We start from the raw sequence: 20,972 nt of genomic DNA on the forward strand, positions 1-20,972 counted from the left end.
ATGCAGCTGTGCTGTCACCACACCGTCTGAATCGGATAGATTGGACATAATTCGCGAAGCCCATGATAGTTTAATTGGAGGGCATAAAGGGATAACAAAAACGTACAAACGCATTCGATCAAAATTCCATTGGCCAAAAATGCGCAACGAAATTCAAGAGTACATCAGGACATGCCAAAGTTGCCAAGAACAAAAATTAGTTCGAGCAAAGACTCGCCAACCCATGTTGATCACCGACACACCGCTGGATGCATTTGACAAAATATCACTGGACACCGTGGGACCTCTTCCAATCACGCCTAATGGAAATAGACATATTCTTACCATACAGGACAATCTGACGAAATACTGCGTGGCAGTTGCAATACCTAATATTCGAGCCGCGACCATTGCAGATGCCTTCGCACGACACTTTATCGCAATCTACGGTACACCTCGCGCAATATTAACAGATAAAGGAACTAGTTTCATTGGAAATTTAATGACGAATTTGGCAGAAATATTTAAAATTAAACAAATAACAACTTCCGGATACAGACCACAAACTAATGGATCATTGGAAAGAAGTCACATCGTGCTCACTGAATACCTCAAACATTACATGGATAATTACGAAGATTGGGATTTATTAATTCCTTTTGCAATGTTCTCATATAACACATCCGTTCACGAAGCAACAAATTTCACACCATACGAGTTAATTTTTGGAAAAGTAGCTCGAGAACCCAGTTCCTTCCCAGATAAAGAAAAATTAAAATCATATGGAGACTATTTACAGGACTTGATTTCACACATAACTACAATCCGTAACATTACTTCGAAGAGGCCGAATATCCCGGATCGGTAACGCGGAAGACGGAGTCGTTGCCGATCTCCACCTGGACCGACTACAGGGGCAGCCACCTGTGAACGTAGCCGAGCACTGGTTGGAGGTGGGCTACGTCGTGCCCAAGGTTTAAATCCAGAACACAACGCACCAGTATCGATAAGTACACACCACAACATGATACTACACACCCCGACACATTTAGCTTTCAATTATTCTACTTTTCGCGACTTTTATTATTTTCTTTTGTAAATAAGTAACAGGGCGCTTTCCGTCTAATATGAAAGCATCACGCATAACGCGATGTTTCATCTTGGGGGGGGGAGATGTTACGTATGTCGAACGTTTCGTTCCTCAAATTTTTCTTGTCACTTGCGTGCATTATGAAATCGCCCTGCTACTTATCTAACCTTTGAAATGGGGGTCACTTCCGTCGCGATGCAGCAGCCCGTTAATTAATACAATTCGGAGAATAGAGCAGCCCGTTAATTAATACAATTCGGAGAATAGTGCACACGGTGATTTCTAACGTACTTTTGAATCCGCCCCACACAGATTTTTTGGTATATAAACCCTGTGATTTCATTACTCGGGGGATCATAATCGTACCGTCACGTTAGAGTCAACGTCACGTCTCTTGTCACGCGTATACGATTTGATAGTCAGTTGTATCTTGCGAGATCGGGCTACCGTACCCTTTAGTATCAAACCATATAGAATCCGTGAACCGGCATAAATTCTATTGCGGCCTTTATTTCCAACTGACATACCCCCGCATCGCCAGTGCGTCAACACCGTGCAAGGTCATTTTAGGTAAATATACTCATTCTTTGATCGCGACATAAGATACACGAAACAATTGTATTTTATTTGTTGATTTAAGAATATATCTACTTTTATTATCAAATCAGAGTTACCCAACTTCTTTAACCCACAATTATATAAAGCGATTATTATTAGTTAAACGTTCCCATAATAATATAACCTTACCGCTCGGGTTATATTATATTTAATAATTCACAGTTACGAGTTCAATTAACACATCCCCAAATCCAAATACAACCTCTTACAACCTAGTGGCTCCTCGATTACGCATCGAGTTCGTCCACGCAATCTATTACCATCCTAGCGGCTCCCTGATTTCGCATCAGGTTCGTCCGCATCCTACAGCTCCCTGATTTCGCATCAGGTTCGTCTGTGATTTATCCAACCTCCCAGCAGCTCCTCGATTTCGCATTGAGTTCGTCTGCGTTTCTTCCAACCTCCTAGCAGCTCCCCGATTTCGCATTGGGTTCGTCTGCGTCGTTATCAACAATCCTAGTGACTCCCCGATTTCGCATCGGGTTCGTTCACGACGTTTCACCCTCCTACGGCTCCCTGGTTTCGCACCAGGTTCGTCCGTACGTGACTCCATCCCAGAGGCTCCCTGATCTCGCATCAGGTTCGTCCTCGTTATCAACTATCCTAGCGGCTCCCCGATTTCGCATCGGGTTCGTCCGTGTACCTAACTAACAAATTGATACCATATTCCATATTCTTTCTCGCACTCGCAGGCCACGCGCGCTGCACGGCCCTGGCTCGTAACAAAGTTGACATTTAAAATACTGATACAAGCTGGGAGGCTGGCGACAATTTGTATCAAAGACAATTTTTTTTTCTCAATCTGCTGGTGTCAAATTTCGCCTCCACTGTACAACAGATGAATATGTCAACCCCAGAGCGATGGTTCATGTCAAGAATCATTACTGTAGCAGCCAAACGGCAGTGCCACACACACACACACGCGCGCGCGCGCGTACACAATCCATATGATCGGCGGCTCATCGTCGGCTCATCGTCGGCAACGGTAGCCGATCATACATATAAATATATGTATATATGTTTTTGTTGGTCGTGGACTAGGGTTTAGTTGAGGTGTGCTTGTGTTACTATAAGCGTAACTATTACCGTTTATTATAACTATACAGATTAATACGATACATAGCGCACATGGTGGGTAACACAACAAAAACACATCGCCCGACCAGAAGACGAATGACTAGAGAGACACACACATACAATATGTACACACACACTCACGCGCACATGGCGGGCAATACGAGTTTCTATCTCAACAGTTTTAATTGAAAAATTAATTCTATTTATTTTCAGCAGTGCTTTCAACCATTTAACAACTGTATTTAAAAAATGGAAGGAATCGATATTTCTGAAAATTAATTCATGAATACAATTTTCACTATTTCTACTATCTAACGTACATCGACAACAACAACACAAGATAAATAAGTGTTATTTACATTTTCGTTCATATAAAATGTTTATCTAACTGAAGCGACGTTTGGTATTGATTCAAATAATAGGAATCTGATAGAAGTTCACTAAATCGGTCATCAACGAAAATTTCGTTCCAAAGAATAAAGTTCTATTGTATCTATAAAGTACTATTAATTCGACGTAATCATGCTCATTCGTTTACAAATTGTCGCCAGTGAATTTATGTGGAAATACAAGACTTAAATTTTCGTTACAAGGCAGTCTATTTATTGTGCATTTGCAATTTGAAAGTTGACCTCGGAATTTGAATACTTTATTACTACATAACCAGACGACTAATAGCGAAAGATGACTGCTTACAACTGGATAACTTAAAAGCAACCATACAAAAGAAATGGCCATCATTCGTATTTAGAAACAGAGATGTGTTCCACTATAATAACGTATGATTCCATACGTGTATGTTTAATGATGGTACCAATATTATTGCAGCTTGATTAGATGATTGGTATGTTTCTTACCAATCGTTGTATTCACCAGACTTTGCCTCATCTGATTTTTAGATATTTCGCACATTGAAAAATTCTCTCCATGGATACTTGTTCAAAAACATCAGAGAAATAAGTGTATACGTATCTGGATTTTTTAATCCTTAAAGCGATGAGTTTTATTCTAAAGAAATATTTAAATTACCTGAAAGATGACAGAAGATCATAATTCTTAAAGTGGCAAACTCATTTAGTAAGTTTTACATATACATATAAAATTGGCAGTGTTTAATATTCATATAAAGAAACGTGAGCGGATTTATTGCGCAACCTAATAGTTTCCAAAACGTCCATTTTAGATTATTGAATTTATAAATAAAAATAGAGATTTGGGAGTCGCAGTATTTGTTTTTTAAATAAAGATATTGGATAGTATCAAATAAGAAGAAGGCCTATGTTTTAATAAAAGAATAATATATTGAAAGTGTGTAATTTCTGGGGTCGTATGAGTGAATGAAGAGGGAAAGGTGTGTTTTGAGATTTGGCATTACTGAGCCTGAGTGTGCGTGAGCGGGTAAGGGTAGTAATCCCGAAGCTTTTCCCACACGAACAAGTGTGGGAAATGCAATGAGATCGATGTTTGTTTAAATGGGTCTGTTCTTTTTACTTTAAAACCAAATACATTGCTTTGTCGTAAAATTCGTGGTAGATATTTTATAAAATGCAACTGTATTTATCAAAGAGTGAAAATCACAGATTCCTACAATAAATACAACATAATGTAGTATTGCTAGAGTTGTTCGTTCACATAACAGTAATTAGGTCGTTTATTCCGTACTAATGCAACATGATAAATTAATTTTCAATTTTTATTGCGTTAAAAGAACAAGAGATACTGTTTATAACATTTGGCGACTGGTCTCCTATTGCCTGCCACTACGTATCCTGCCACGAAACCAAAACCCCTGGCGAAAGTTACGAGGTTCCATTTAGGAGGGAACCGCGAATCCGCGGCGTATTTCATCGTCGCGCGACGAATTCTGTTTCAATTCTCAAGATTCGCCTCGGGTTCCACCATCCAGCAGTATCTCTCCGTTCTCTCTGTCTCCCATCCGATTCCTTGGTCCCCGGCGTGGGAGTGCAAGTAGGAGAGAACCACCGAAAAACGAGAGGTAAATTGCAGAGATCGAACGACGGATTCGTGTCTCCATTCTACGATTGAGCGAGCACCTTACGACTCGAAATCTCTCGTTCTCGATGCGGATTTTCGACATGGAACTTCTATTTTACTCGTTCCTTCCTCTCCTGTTTTTTTTTTTTTTTTTTTTTTTTTTACGCTCGCACATATAACGGAGCGAGAGGTGATCGGGTGACACGGACCGGGAGTAAGGGAAACGAGACAGAGATTCGAGGGTAATCAGGGGGCGTGGAGGAGAGACAATCCATCAGCTGGAACCGCTGTTGCTGCTACCGCTGCCACCAGTGTCGTCTGCCATTGGCAGACATTCATTCACCCCTCAGCGCAACGCTAACTTCAGCCTGGCGAAACCCACCCGGATCGAAAGAGAGATAGAGTGAGAGAGGCAAACCTCAGCGTAGCGCTGCAATCGTCGAGCGACGCATTTTTTTTTACACCAGTCAAATGCAGATGCAGATGACCCTCTCGATACGAACGACCAACAACCGTTTTTCGCGGCGGTCGGGGACCGTTCGGCACGTGTTTGAACTAGTTGGAAATTAGTAGGTGGCAGTTAGAAGGATTTAGAGAAAGTTCGGAATCGTCCGTAGTTTTTGGTGTGCCGGATACCCGTTCAGCGAGATTAAATCGTGCTCCGCGGTTGGAACGTGTCCGACCACCGGAGTTCGACGGAATTCGGATTGAAACGGCGTCAGTGGCGATGTTATTGTTACCGGTGGAACGTAAATTCTCGACTTTGTGAACTAATACACTCCGGGACAAAAGAATAGCACATCTCATATTTTGTTTGCATTTGGTAGAGGAAAAGCAGCATACAGTCAGTCCCATAAGTATTCGTAACCTCGTTGCTTGTAAGAAAAATTTCTTGAAATCAAAGGATGCATTTAAAGTTTTGCAATAAATTTTTTATTATAAATGAACACATGTATAAAGTTTATGACAGAATTTATCACACAGTATTTGTTTAAATAAGTAATATATTTAATACAACAGGAAATAAATAAATAAATATGAACGAGCGCATGCTAGCTGTTGCAGCTCGTAATGCAAATCAAAACATAACATAAGAGAAACGTCGCGAGAAGGCGTCTCCAAGACGAAAGAAACAAAACAGTCAATGATGTGAATGACGCACATCTCAACGACCTATTTAAATCAAACACATATAGATCGCTTTCTCACAGTATATTTATAACAAATTATAACAAAATTGATTAACTAATGACAAAAGTATATTTTAAATAGATTTTAGGTGCACTTTCAAATGGATTTTGTTTTACTTTCTTTGTAATAAATCTTTCATCTCTTTCAGTTAACTTACTCGGTCTCCCGGAACGACACATATTTTCAATTAATCCTGTATTTTTGTACTTATTAACTATCTATTGTACACTAGCATGACTCCTTTTTACCATTTCACCGATCTCGCAAAGTGATTTCCAACTTCTCCATAACTCGATTACAATTTTTCTTTCCTCTATTGTAGTTCCTTATTTTTAGCACTCGTTATGATAAAAATTATGATTCTTTAACAAATCACGCTAAGAATTGTCGAAATGCTATGAAACAAAAGCAATAGAAATAAAAGAAAGACGAGATTCTCCCAAGATTTTGTGTTTTATTGGTATATTTCGTCCATAGATGTCACGTATGAATACTTCTTTCTCGTTAATTTTCTTATTTCATTCGGTATTTGAGATTTGTCTGTTGTATTTTTATTTAATAATAAAATTCATACTATCTGAAAGCTGAATTAATCTCTTAACTGCATATGTGCCTTTCATAGCCTTCTAAAATTAAAGTTATTATTGTTTAAACTGAACGTATTACGGTGTATGGATACTTTTTTCGGTAACTGTACTTATACCGTATTCGAGGCGCGAACATGATTACGAGTATTTTGGGTTGAGTAGGAAACATGCTCAAAATACTTTCAGTGTCTTCTGATGTCGCGCTGTATAAGGTTGTATACTGTTCCAAATATAAGGCAAAGGTGAAAAGCGTGAGTGACTGGAAGCGACGAAGGTATCGCAATGTAAACTGCAGGGTTAATTATTCGGTCGTAGAGTTATGACTGACGTACGCGGTAACGGCAAGAACGATCACTTCAATATTCCTGTGTTGACATGGAAAACATTAGCTTGCAGTCAACCGAGTATGTGCATCCACGTTTAAAACAGTATTATCGATTCAAGCCATAAACGAGAACGAGACGAAAGAAGCAGTGTTTCTCGTGCAGAGCAATAAAACTTTGCGAAAACATGACATGCAGTTGGGAGTTGGTCGCAGTTACATGTCGGCAGGCTGTTATATTGTTATTACATTTATTAGGGCGGGACATGCGCGTGCAAACTAACGGTCGTATCATCCACTTAATGCGTCGTGGCTCTGGAACGTCGCCCTAATGGGCTCACAAACGAGAATAATCCCGTTTTACGCGCGAAGGGTTGTAGTAATGATGTTAGCTATTCTTTGTCGCATTTGTCTTCTTCTTACCGATAGCCGTGCAACGTTATTCACCAAACAGAATATTTATTCGTAATCTCTGCTCGTGGAGCATTTACCGCTCTTTCCAGTCTAAAAGATTATTATTGTTTAAAGAATAAAGGCGAGAACGATCCACCTCGAGCTATCTCCCGTTTCAAAGGATCAGAGATCGTTTTACATAACGTTCCGGAAACCCCATTTACTCAACCTACGTTTCAAACTCGTAATGGAAGACTGATTCTGGTCAGTTCTTATTATTGGGAATCCCTAATAGAGTATCACTGGCTAAGACGCGTCTTCATATTTTTTTTCTATAAAAAAAAGCGAGTCTGTTGTAAAGGATGAGTACACGTGTCGCTCGGTGTTCTCGGAAACGTGACGTCAAGCTTGGTTGTTTGTCCCACCTTTTAGACAAAGCAGACAATCGAACGCTGATCAGTTCTCGTTCAGTTGTCGTTTACGACTTGTCGAGGTAAGACTAAACCTGTCAGTCTGTGTAACGTATTCGTCGCGATTCAGAAATCGTTCGAGTTTCTGAAGTTCAACGGTCTCAATTCGAGGTTCTTAACACTACATTTACGAAAGCCGTCAATTTGACGGATGTCAGATTCCATATTTAAAATTGCAGAGCGCGTAAATATTATTTTTTAACAACTTATGTTGAATTTGTTTGATGCAATGACATTAATACATATTCTAATTAAAAGAAAAATCGTATTTTAAGGTGATCGCCAACATGAAAGGTATCAATAAATATACGTGCGATCAATGCCCGTAAATCTAGTGTTAAAGAGTCGTGTATCTTGTGATGTGTGAAACGTGGGGTCAATCTCTCTGTGGAATTATTACTACTAGTGACGTGAGAAACAGCGGTATCCGTCTCCTTGTGAAACTCTCTTGGATGATGTGTATATCACAGTATGTATCAGTCCCGGTTCGGACATTAAAAAACGTAAGAAGTGCGAAACATGGTATGTAGTGATAATGGAAAGTTTAACGTTTAAAGCACATTCCCGGTGAGGAAAACCATAACCACGTGCAACTCTCAATCTCGTTTCCTTTAAATTTTCCCACAGCATGGTCGGGAATCAGTTAAGGCATATCCTTATTATTCATATCGAGTTTTGTTAGTTTAGTATAAGATTTAAACGGGCTTTATAATCCTTAGTTTAGAAACAAAAATAAATATTAACCACTAGGTGAATATAGTTGTAACTTTAAATGAAATTAATCCTTTTAGTGCCGACTGAAAGAATTGTACCTAAGCGAAGGATAGCAAATTAATTTGATATAATTTAGTAAGGTTATGAGAAAAAAATCATAAAGAAAGTAAAAATGATGTTTACAAAATTCAGAAAAGAACATATAAAATAAAAAAAGAATAATTTAATGCCAGTTATATTATAATATTTCTTGAAAATCATACTATTAATATTTATTCAAAATTATTGGGAAAAATAGAAAAATCAGTTTTTTTTTATAAACAGTATTTGTAAATAAAAAAAAAAACATCGTTCGGTCATAATTTGATATAGAACACGTAGTATAAACCGTAGATATTGCATTTTCAATTATTTGTAACGAAATCACTAATATCAAAACTAAAAACGAAATAATAATCTCATGATGTGCAGCAAGCATCAGGAGGATTACCTGTTAACAAATTTTATTCTCACTTCGTCGATATAAGACTATTCTGTGAAGCGTAAGGCAATATTCTGTTCTAAATAGTATTATCTAAAATCTGTTATTACGGTCTTAAGCAAATCTTCCGTGTCGAGTGTCTACCTTATCGAACTACCATACATATGTATATGCAGTCTCGGTATCAATCATTGCAGAATATAACAAAAAGTTGAACACATAAACATTTTTTCAATTTGTGAAACATTTCACATAGAGCTTCCAAAGAGGAATTGAACCATTTTTTCGTAAGTGTTGCGTTATTCAACACTAAAAGGGTTAAAATTAACATTTTTATTTATTATTTGCGTCTTTTGAAATTCTTCTGTCTAGCCCTGTTTTATACAATTATGGTATTGCATAAATTATTCCGTCATTTTCATGATATATCAGATCAGTCCATAAGTTCGTATTTGGATCATAAGTATGAATCACTTTAATCCCATTTAACTCCCCCCCCCCCCCCCCCCCCCAATCACTTTACTACTATATTTTCGATTGGATCATATCTTGCTTTAATTGTACACATCACTCAATCTTACGTTGACTTTTATCCACGTCTGATTTAATAAAATATCTTTAAAAAATGGATACTGATACACAATACAAACGGCACGTTTTGAATTTTTTATTTTTTAATGGTAACGGTGCAAATTTCAGGTTTTAATGTAAGAACTTCTCAGAAATGGTACGAGAGTTATAAGGAGAAGAACATTAGTTGTAATAGTAAATCTCTATTATAATACAGAACAATACAAATTTTTATAGATCGTGTTACTATTAATATTTGTGATGTAGAAATAGGAAGATAGATAGGAGCTCGCTAACGACATTTTTAGTTTGTATTAGAAAATCTACTTTACGAAAGGATTTCCCTCGACTCAAGAAGGGCTAATTACTTCGCTTGAGTAGAGTAAGTTTATATTTAATTAAACTTCTCATCTGCGCTGTAATCTTTTAAAATTTGCATGTCTTTCTGTAAGATTAATTCGCGCACTGATCTGTTAACGTGGAACTGCTTAGTCGCAATTTTTTCAATAATCCAATGAATTAACTCTCCAGAGCCCGCGGTGTATACATACAAAATTTGTTTATAAATACTTTTAAACAGACACGTCATAGAACTTACCAGGGCAGAATAGTTACTCTATAAACAGTATATTTTTATGTGTTCATTAGTCGGAATTGAATAAAAGTATTGCTTATGCAAGAAACTGTTATCATAAAATACTTTTCTGACCCACATGTCATTATTTAAGCTACAAAGTAATTCAGGATTACTGGGCATCTCTACGATTATAATAGATATGTACTTTCAAATATTTTAAGCAAATAAAGAATTTTGATTTCTTCGTAAGAAAACATGATTTTTATCTGTCGTAAAACGGATTCTGCTAACATTTTAGCCACTATAGGAGAACTTCATTTGGGAAACTGTATTTTACACTTACGATTTGTCAAATTTTCAATTGTAAAACTTTTGAATAGCGAGAATAATGTAATGTTATACATAAATGTTTGAAGTTTTGATGTTAGATATTCTTTGTTGTATTAAATTTATCTTCGTAATTAACAATCGCATAATATTATTTGTCAAATATAATGTTTGTCCATAATTTCTGCTCGCAAAGATGTCGCCTATCGGTCTTCCGAGTTTGAAAGATTATTTTCTTATTATAAGATTTATTAAAGATTTATTGCACCGTATTCACGCTGTAAAACTTCGAAGACAGATAACAACGTGCCATAGACATTCTTAATTCATACTAAAAAATCTACTTTACGCGAGAATTTTCCTCCGCCATGGGAGGGATAATTACTTTGCTTGAGAAACCGTGTTTATATTTAATTAAACTTATAATCCGACGCTGTAATCTTCTAAAATTCAAATATCTTCCTGTAAGTTTCATCCTTTTGCTGGTCCGCTAATATCAAACTAATTAGTCTTAATTTTTCTTAATAATCCACTGAAATAATACCACGACCCGCGCTGAAGTTACCTCTAGTACCTAAGTTATTGAAATTTCGAGCTTCGTTTCGCTGTGCCGTTATAGTTATAAATCTCTAGTTTGCAATAATATTAACAATAATAACTGGATCTACATAAGTGATTGTTTTGTAGTTAATTCTGGTAAAATTAATAATATGTTTATGTTAATCAATGTCGCAACTACTGGTTAAAATAACAGTCAATGTAGAAAATATGCAAAATTCAAGTGATAATTCTACATAGAATAGTTATAATAGTTGTATATTGTTGTACAGTTGTCCTTCGAAGTACGCGGTTTCGATTGTATGCGTTTTTTTCGCAACTTTTGAAGTTCTCTAAAGTCGTGGTCTTTTCGCTGCTACAAATGACGATTTCTTACAACTTTTTTATCGACATAGATCCTTCAATGATACGGGCATTACAATTAAAACAAAATGTAAATTATGCATTGGTACCATACAAAAAGATTTTAAAGGAATTACAAAAAGAAATGTGTTAAACTAAAATCACCATATATTTTCATAAAATGCAATAAACATACGTGTCTTTAAAATGTATATCATGCATGTGTGATTTATGCACGTATATAGCTTCCTGAATAACACTTTTTTCCGTAACCTTTGTTTTATGATTTTCAATTAAAAGAGATTTGAAGTTTGGGGGGAGGGAACGTTAGATTCAGAATTACGCGATTTCCAGTTACAAACCCTCGCACACTTCAGGGGATAACTGTATACCGTTCAATTTCTTAAGAATAAACGGCTTTATCCATGAGAAAATAATTAAAATTTCCCAAAAAATTGAAGGCTATTTAATTATCGTAAAATTATTTTTTCGACAAAATTTTTGCACAATTTGAAGAGTCTTTAAAAATGATGTAACTTTTATTTTAACTATCTTTTTTATGTTTTTTGCCGTTTTTATATATGATTTATAAGTACTTGAATAGAAAAGGCGATTCGGATAAAGAGACTGATTTCTTCTTCGAAGAACGTTTGTGCAAAGTTTCATCAAAATGTTTGTACAGAATTTCTACTCCCAAAGCTTTCGTTTGTATTACTATATTAATAATATTTTGCTTGAAAAACTGTAATAGCAGCATATTTATTTTGGCCTTTTTAGTTAAGAAATGGACTTGATTTACATAAACACATACCTTTACACACTTTCGTTCAATCCGTCCTTGTTCCGGCTTCTCTATTTAATCTCTACAGCATGTAATAGTTAATTAATTGACAATCTCCTGTGTATACAACCGCAAAACCGTATCTTCTAATCTGAGATTATATCTTTCTATTTGTGTACAGTTTTTCACGAGGTATCTTAACGTACTCCAACCAATCCTACATAGTTCACACAACCTGTTCTTCTCATTGAACCAGTATTTCATACCTCTAAGTTACCACATCCTCTCTAGCAATAAATCTCTGACTTTCACCCACTTCCGGTTTAATCGAATACTCTGGTCTCCTCCCTAATTTAATATGCTTGTATCTTTCATTATATTTTGCGACACATATTCTATTACGCAACTCCTGTCCTTGCTCGGCCTTTTAACTTAATTATTTTTATATCATTTATTCCGGTACAGGCTTCTTGTTTTCTCTTAAATCTATCAGACTAAAATCATTTCTTTTATAGAAATTCTTTTCCTTATTTGCACTTTTAAAACTTAATCTGCCTTTATAGTTATGACCATTCCGTCCAATTAAACACTTTTGCTCCATATAATAATAAACCTAAAACTATCCTATCAAATAAAAGCATTTTTCGTACATATTTGTCCCAGAATATACATACATTCGCCTATCCCCCAAATTGACACATTACTACATTCGCTTTCTTAATTCTATCCCTGATATGCATATCCCACTTTCCATTTCTCTGAAAAGTAACTCCTAAATATATGTAGAAAACCTGACTCTTTCTACTCCCTACTCCCTGACTTTCTTCGTAAATACTAAAATTTTGGATTTTAGTCTACTAATAAGGAACTGCATCTTTTTCTTCGTCGCGACTGCAATTACAGTATCTTCAGTATGTTTTTACGATCAAAACATTTGTCTGGCTATTACCAAGCCACTACATTATTCCTTAGCTAATTCTTCTTCTAGATCTACAATCATCAATGCAAATAGGGTTGGGCTTAAAACACAGCTTTGTCATACACCTACTGTTGTTCATTGAGAAACTGTATTTGTATGTAATTAAAACTACAATCTGTAATGATAATCTGTAATTTAAAATTCGAGTATTATCCTGTAAGTTTCATCTTTTCGCTGGCCTGTCAACACGAATAACCCATTGAAATGATACCATGACCTGCACCTGCAGTTTGTTCAAGTAATTTGCTGAAATCTCAATTTCCTTCACGCTCTGCCACCATTATCTTCGAAAATCTCTCGTTTTTGTGACAGCCGGGTCTTCGAACAGAAGAAGGTGTCGCATCAAAAAGAGTACGGCCTGGGATAGAAATTAATAATCCAAGACGCTCGGAGAGCGTAAAGTTAGAGAAGGTGAAAGGAAGAGAAGTGCAACAAGATAGAGAACAAAGATGGATGGAGAAAGGAGAAAGGTAGCCAACCACCAAGGAGACCTCGATGCATAAGCCAACGCAGAGGTTTAAGGATGAGAGATATGTGCCTAACGAGGTACAGTGGCGGCAGCAAGGGTGGGGGACTGAGCGCGGAGAAAATTATTAATCATGGCTGGGATTTCATAAAGCTCCGTTTAAGCTGTGCACAGTGCATCGTTTATTACCAGGTTCTCCGTGGAGGCTTTGCACAACCAGGAAATACACTGGTACCGGGCTCCTTCTACGGGCCCGTTATTAGGTATCAAGGCTGTGCCGATCTTGCTTCCGAGAATAACGCCAACCGCCTTTGCGAAAATTGAAAGTCGTTCCCGTTCAAATTACGACTCGGAGAATCGCGGTTCCGTGGGCTTTGAGTAAACTTGGAAGCCCGTTTAGCCAGACGCCGCGACGTCTGGTAGTCGTTCAAGACCAGCTTTCCCATCCTTATTTCCGGGGGATACCGAACGCAAGAACATCGTGGCTGTGCGGGTCGATGGATCAAGCTATCCAAATTTCATCCAAAAGCTTCCCCTTTGTCGTCCGTCGTGTTCTTCTTATCCTCGCGTGATCCCTTCGAAGGGACCCGCGTCGCCCGTCCCACGCGCGGAAAGAAAGTTTAATGGCAGTCTCACGTGGCTCACGGAATATATTTTGTTTCTTCCAGCGATTCGTGCCATTCGGGCATACGAAGGTTGGGCATACAATCTAGTTCGCGTCACTCTCCCTTTTCTTGATTCCATTTTGTTCTACCCCTTCGAATCTTCCATGAGTTTGTTTCGCTCCCTTTTTACGCGGCGAACCTTTTAGACAGCGTACCAGCTACGCTTTTATATTTGGACACTATATATGTGTGTGGTGAAATAGGTCTTTTTATGCCTTTCCTCTTTAAAAGGTTAATCTCGCGTATGAATTTCTATTTTTCACCATTGCTATGTCTCTGGTACTAAAATATCGTGTATTAATTGTGTATATTTTGTTTGTTTTAGGTAAGTTGAAAGCAGAAATGATTGTTGCGTATGGCTGATAAAGTAAGTAATGTTTAAAGAAATTTCAATTATTCGGGTTAGATACTATTGCAAAACAGCGTTCGAAACTAACAATATATTAAAAATTTTACTAGCAGGTACACGTTTTCAGATGTATAAATTATTCTGTGTTAAAGTTCTTTCTTCGACAACAGTATATGTATACACGTTTCGTAATTGAAGCAGATAAAATTTTAGTTTTTGTAACTTTTTATTAATTTTAATCTTCGAGAGTTGTAGAGTTTACACTGTCAAACAATGTTTATTTTTACTTCCAAAGCTACATTTACAATTTGTATTGTTTGTAATACTAATTCGGGCAAGGGACGCAACTAACTTATAATGACCTAGTGCTCACCATATTCATCTCTGTTACGCAAACCAAAATACATATTCCATAGCTAACGTTTAGTTTGGCTGCGTTTACACCGTAATGACACATAGTTTACTAGGCTTGTTACGTGAACAAATATAGTAGAATAAAGCACATGAGTGCTGAACATGTTAACCGCTTGACATTTCATTAAGGAGATATGGAAAAACATAGTCACATGTTTAATTAATAAATTATTTGGTTTTCCACAAGTTCAATAAGACTAAGAAAAAACGAAATATTTCACTATGTTTATACTTTTTTCCATCCATTATTTTCAAAACTTGATTGTCTTAAAAAAATTTCTTCCCTTCAGCCCCCTTTTCGAAACAATATTCATTGCTATTTATATTCTTCTAATGATAATAGTTTAGGTACACCTGTACGATTATTGAGTTACGTATCAATTTTAGCTTTACTTCACCTAGTTTTTGAATACGAATGTTTACATTCAAAAGTGTTAGACAATATGTTTCAGCTATTTGTTGCATTTTCGAAAATACTTCATAACATTGTCACCTTTGCGAGCTTTAGGAATATTTCTATTATAGCAAAAATTGAACATTTTCCTATTCTATCAGCCACGATTGATTTTTCACGAACAGACCAAAAACTTTTTGACAAGTTTACCTTTCACAAAGTTAAACTTTCGTCTATTGTGATATTTTGTTCGGGGAAATAAAAAGTTTTAAGTTGGTCATTAAAATGACGTAGTATGGGTTCTATTTTGAATACTTTAGAATTGCATGGACATGTTTATTTTTTTTTAATATTTATATAATATTAATATTTGCAAATGGATTCAACCACTTGTTCGTAAAATAGAATTTTATTGTTGGTTTTTGAATAACGTTCATTAGCATAAATATTCCAAGAACAGTTTAAATTTTGACCTTTGTTATCTGTGCTAGAAAGTAGGATTTAATTGTAGGTTTTTGGATACGCCTATCAGTACAAATATTTTGAGAAATGTATTAATTTTATCTTTTGTTATCTGTATCTATGATTTTCTATGTTACAGACAGAGGAATTTCAATAATTTTTGTATGAAAGAATAATTTAAAGCATGATATTGTTTCGAATAGTTATTCATTTCTGTCCACGTAAAATCATAATGCAGTATTACCTTCGCAACATTTATATTATTCATTATCACGTCTTTCTCATCACTGTTATTACTTTCATATTCATTTTAACTATCAATACCCGTAACAGTTAAACTTTCATCATGATCACTCATGATTTCGATCATTAGTAACTTGTTGGGGTGAAGGGGTTAAGGAGAGTGATACTGACGAAAAGAATTTCAACAGTGTCAGGGAAAGTGAAAATGAGGTTCATTAAAGGCGACATTTAGCTTGCACATGAGCTAATTCTGAGAAGGATTATTGTTTATTAGTCCAGAAGAATCAGAGTAATTGTACAATTACTTCGCATCGGAGCGAATTTTGTACGGCTTTTGGTCCCGTCCGCTGGCTGGAGAATTAGGGCCGCCTAAGTTACGGTTCGTCGAGCATCGTATAACGCGTATTGTGTTTATAAACAATGATCTAAGACTTCTTCTAATAGTTATTTGCCCAAGAAGTCAGATTTCGTTGATCTATCTAACAATGATAAGCACGATACGCGTTATACGATGCTCGATGAACCGTATCTTAGCCGTAATAGCATACGTACAAATAGGATTTTGAAACTCGATTTTCTCGAAAATTAAGCTTTAAATGAAAAAATTTTATTCCATATTTTGTTCTTATTTTTTCATGAGGAATCACCTCGTGCCCACTAGTTCATGTTATTTGGCCGCATCCTGTATATACCAATGGAAGGTCGGTCGGTCGAGCGCTTGCGAGAAGAACGGTCCCTCTGGTGGCAAGTACGAAAGGCGATTGACCCCATAAGATCCCGTACGCTCCGGTCATTCCATGATGGCACGGATCTTGTCGGGGCCGGGCTGGATTCCTCCGCTAGATTAGGTCCCAGGTATCGAATCTGGGGGCCGAAAAGGCGAGGTGATCTTCCAAGTAGGCTACGACCCTGCGCCCTGCCAAGTTGTTCCTGAATCGATCCATGAGCCTCTAGAACGTGATTGGTGCATTTTTGAGGCTGAATGGTATTTGTCTGAAACATTATGTTCGGAATAGGGTTGTGAATGTCGTTTTCTCGGGTCCCGCTTCCTGATTGATACTTGCCACTTCGCTGAATTGAAACTTAATAATTCTTGCAATGAAACGTTTCATTATGCGGTACGATATGTATATATACATAGCTTTCGTTTCTTTTCTGCAGTCTTCATTTTTGTTGTATACGTTATTAACTAGAGTCGAGACGGTACGCCAACTTAAATCACCGTGTGATAATGTTACATTGTTTAATATATCAACAGTTTGAGCTACTGATAGCTTCTTCTCCCGTGTTCTGTTTGCCTCACGTTCCTGCTCGAGGGTTTCGATGGCCCTCTCCTTCTGAGTGAGGTTCGCACGACACTGCTTCGAAATATCTTGTTTCTCAGACTCAGTTTTAAGAGAGAGTACACTATATCAAGTTGTACCTCCTCCTCGTGACGGGGCGGGAGTTCGATCAGCAAGGCCCTTTTCTCCACCAAGAACGCGTCCGTGGAGGCTTACCTTACCTTGTCTTGGCGTAAAGATCTCCTTATACATATGTATATCGTATGGGCCGGCCTACGCGGCGCGTATTGCTGCTGCAGGCCTGCCTGTGGCCTGACACCATGTTGCGTCAACCTGAAGCTGGCCCCAGATGACGGCTTTACTCTCGAGCAGTAGAGGGAGGCCTTTCACCGCGTTGGCGTCTGTTATGCCCTCGATATCTTTGCATTAGGTCATCCCATAAATAATGTCGTTTCTTGACGATGATTTTCAGTAAAAGAAATTACTCTCTCTTGACAAGAGGTTGTGTAACATCTCATCTCGTGTAATCACTCTCGCGACCGGTACCGTAACTGGAATTAACACCCGATAATTCATCACCATCTGCTGCGATCCGTCCATCATCATCGGAGGCGCACCAAGAGCTTCTTCTGCAATTTGGCACATATTCCAGTTCAGCATAAAAGGACTTGATAATTGCGCTTGTACCTGCGGTTATTAATAGGGCTTTTTAACTGGACACCTCCTTTTTTTTTCTTTTTCTTTTACGTGGGGAAATTCTCATAGTGCAGGACTCTTACTGCCTAAAACCACACGATGACCATCTTCAGATGCCGGGGGGGGGGGGGGGCTCTATTGAGATATCACAGAGTCCCTCGCTGTGCCGTGCCTTTTCAGGCCCCTCCCGGTGGGAGGCACTCCTCTCACCGCATTCCCACTGAATCGCAGGCGTCTGGTCACCAGCGCCTGCGGCCCCGTGACATGGGATTAAGCCGCCGGTCACGCAGGATCGGACCCACCCGCGGCAAATATCCCATGGCCCAGCCCACTCACACACATATTAATACCGGTGTTTGGTTCGCGGGAGCTTTCGCTCCGGCCTCCGGATGCCATGCGAGAATGCGGCCACCAGCCTTCTCAGGTTGATGACACCATCCCCATCCCAGCAGCTGCGCCTATCCGCCACCTGGAGACGCGCCACGTAGGGGTTCACTTCCCCTGTCGACTGGACAACCAACAAACGGGTGCGTGGAGGGCCTCCGTGGCCTGGCGCCATGTTCCGTGGTGCTTTCACATCCTCCCACCAGATGGCGGCTTCACTTTCGAGCAGCAGAGGGAAACCTTTCACCGCGTTGGCGTCCGCTATGCCCTCGATATCTTTGCATTAGGTCATCTTATAAGTAATGTTGTTTCTTGACGATAATTTTCAGTGAAAGAAATTAATACTTACTCTTGTTTTCAATCGTCGATGTATTCATTGTCGTTTTTTATGGCCTTTTCCCATTTATCAGTCAACTTTTTGATTCCACCTTCGAAAAATTTCTGGGATTTTAAATGAAAAAACTTATTCAATACTGATTTTACATGCTCGCTATTGTTAAAATTGTTGCCAGTTATAAAATGTTGCAGTGATCGAAATAGGTGGTAATCGCTTGGCGCAAGGTTCGGAGAGTGGGTGTGGCATAAATTCCCAATTCATATTTTTAATTTTTTCACTGTTATCCTTGCTTTTGTGTAGCCTAGTGTTATCGTGGTACTATAATAGATATAGAACAGAGTTAGGGCAATGACAATTGCCCTCATCATCACACTCCTTTAAATACTGCAGGATTATCAATAAAAGAAAGAAGATAAGATTTAAATGATCATGATTCTTCCGGCGGATTTTATTTAACTTCAAATCAACGTAATCTTCTCATTCTCTTTTCCAATGTATCAAGGACTCGACTAGATTGACGCTCTGTTGCGACTAGGCCTGAATCAGTAGTAACTTCACCTGTAACAGTACTACTTGGGAGATCTAATCTAAGGCTGAGCTTCTTTGCTATTGCCTGTATTCCGGGATTAGTACAGTCAATAGTTTTATCTTCACCCCAGTATCTTGGATCATCTTCTTTTACAAAATCCTCCAATCTTGCCACCGTAAGAGTTCAAAGTGAATCTCTGATATTCCACCATACGTACAACAAAACCTTATGAGGATGAAGTCCTAGTTTGGAGCACGGTAAAGGTGATTGACCAAATGATAACCATTGTCGTTCGCGTTTGGGATTGCTGTATAAAATCCACTTTCTGAGAAATGGACGATTACTTTGCCAATCTCGCAGTAATGCACAAACATTCATACGCTGGATACGGATTGAAGTTGACAGTTCATGTAGTATCCATCTTCCAAGTTTCGATATTTTCCCCTATCGTTGGAAATATAGATGAAGAATGCTATTACTACTTCCTAACCTTTCCGCTATTTCTTCAGTAGTTAGATGAGGTTCTGCCTAGATTGAAGTCTTTAATGCTTCAGTATCGAGCATTATTGGTCGCAAAGGACAAAATCACCAGTTCAAAAATTAGAAAACCAGTTTTGACACCTTCTCAAACTCAAAACACCTTCACCGCACACTCTACAAATGTTTGTAACAATATCTGCAGTTGTACTACCTTTTTTAAATTCATATAGCATACAATGACGCAAATGATTTTCACACAACCCATTTTTAAATTTCTTTTCGAAAAAAAAATATCGATCTAACTGCTTCGAATACAAGACGTTGACGATCGAGAGAGCACACTTTAAGAGGCACAGAAAGAAGTTTCTATGACTAAATTACCGAAATGCGATTCAAGCGTATATTTAAAGTAAGATAAGAGATAACATTACTTATGGGTTGACCTTATATTTATCCTTTTTTGAGTACATAGAATTGGTGTATTAATAACTTGAGGAGAGAGAGTCATTAGAAACGCTGCCTTAAACGAAGGGATCAAAAGACGAACGCGTCTCATATTAATTAAAATTACCTTTAATGAATACTCCGTTTCTATGCTTTAATTTGTGTTTCACAATACAGGGTGACGCAAGATTAATAATTATTTCACGACAAGAATTCGTGAACGACGTCTGCACTACTTTTTCTTTCTCACCGATCATTGACATGTGTCACGGTTCAGGTCACTGTCATTTGTCTCATAAAGCTTTAACATTGAACACCCGTAATTATTCTAAAATCTTTTAACATCGTCGGTCTTAAACAGTCGATGAACGTTAACGTCTGCTGCAGCTCGTTTCTTCTCGTCGATTAGTCAGAAGCTCCCTTCCTTGTCTCATAATACAACGAACGCCCTCTTGTATTGTGAAACATCCTTCATCCTCTTCAATTTTAAACTGCCAATCGATGACGACATTCCACATAGCTCCTTTCTAGTTCGCGACCAGTCGAGAGCGTTCTTCTGGTAACAGAAGCGTGCACGGTCTCACACGTGCGTCATGCGACTGCATGCACGTGACACGTGAGGGACGGAATCAAGGAGGGTGGTTTTCCCTGTAAACTAAGCAGTAGAGGCAGAGCAGTATCGAGTGAGGGGTCAACCCAAGGCGCACTAGGAAGGGATTATCCGAGTCGGTATTCGGTAATTGCTGCTAGCAATTTACTCGGGCAAATCCCCATT

At 38.0% G+C, this 20,972-nt stretch overlaps 1 protein-coding gene across 3 annotated transcripts in view; it reads left to right on the forward strand.

Moving 5' to 3' along the window:
• Nucleotides 1–20,972, forward strand: part of Sema2a (Semaphorin 2a) — a 1,678,677-nt gene that overhangs the window by 737,399 nt on the left and 920,306 nt on the right. The window contains exon 1 of one of the 3 annotated variants that reach the window (XM_076766928.1): nucleotides 14,508–14,549. The exons of the other annotated variants lie outside the window; for them this stretch is intronic. Within the exon in view, the coding sequence (XP_076623043.1) occupies nucleotides 14,538–14,549 (12 nt within the window). The 5' untranslated portion in view covers nucleotides 14,508–14,537. Of the gene's footprint in view, nucleotides 1–14,507; nucleotides 14,550–20,972 lie in introns of those variants that run through there. 3 annotated transcript variants of the gene reach the window in all.

The sequence above is a fragment of the Colletes latitarsis genome, chromosome 6 (assembly GCF_051014445.1).
Source record: "Colletes latitarsis isolate SP2378_abdomen chromosome 6, iyColLati1, whole genome shotgun sequence".
NCBI lineage: Eukaryota > Metazoa > Arthropoda > Insecta > Hymenoptera > Colletidae > Colletes > Colletes latitarsis.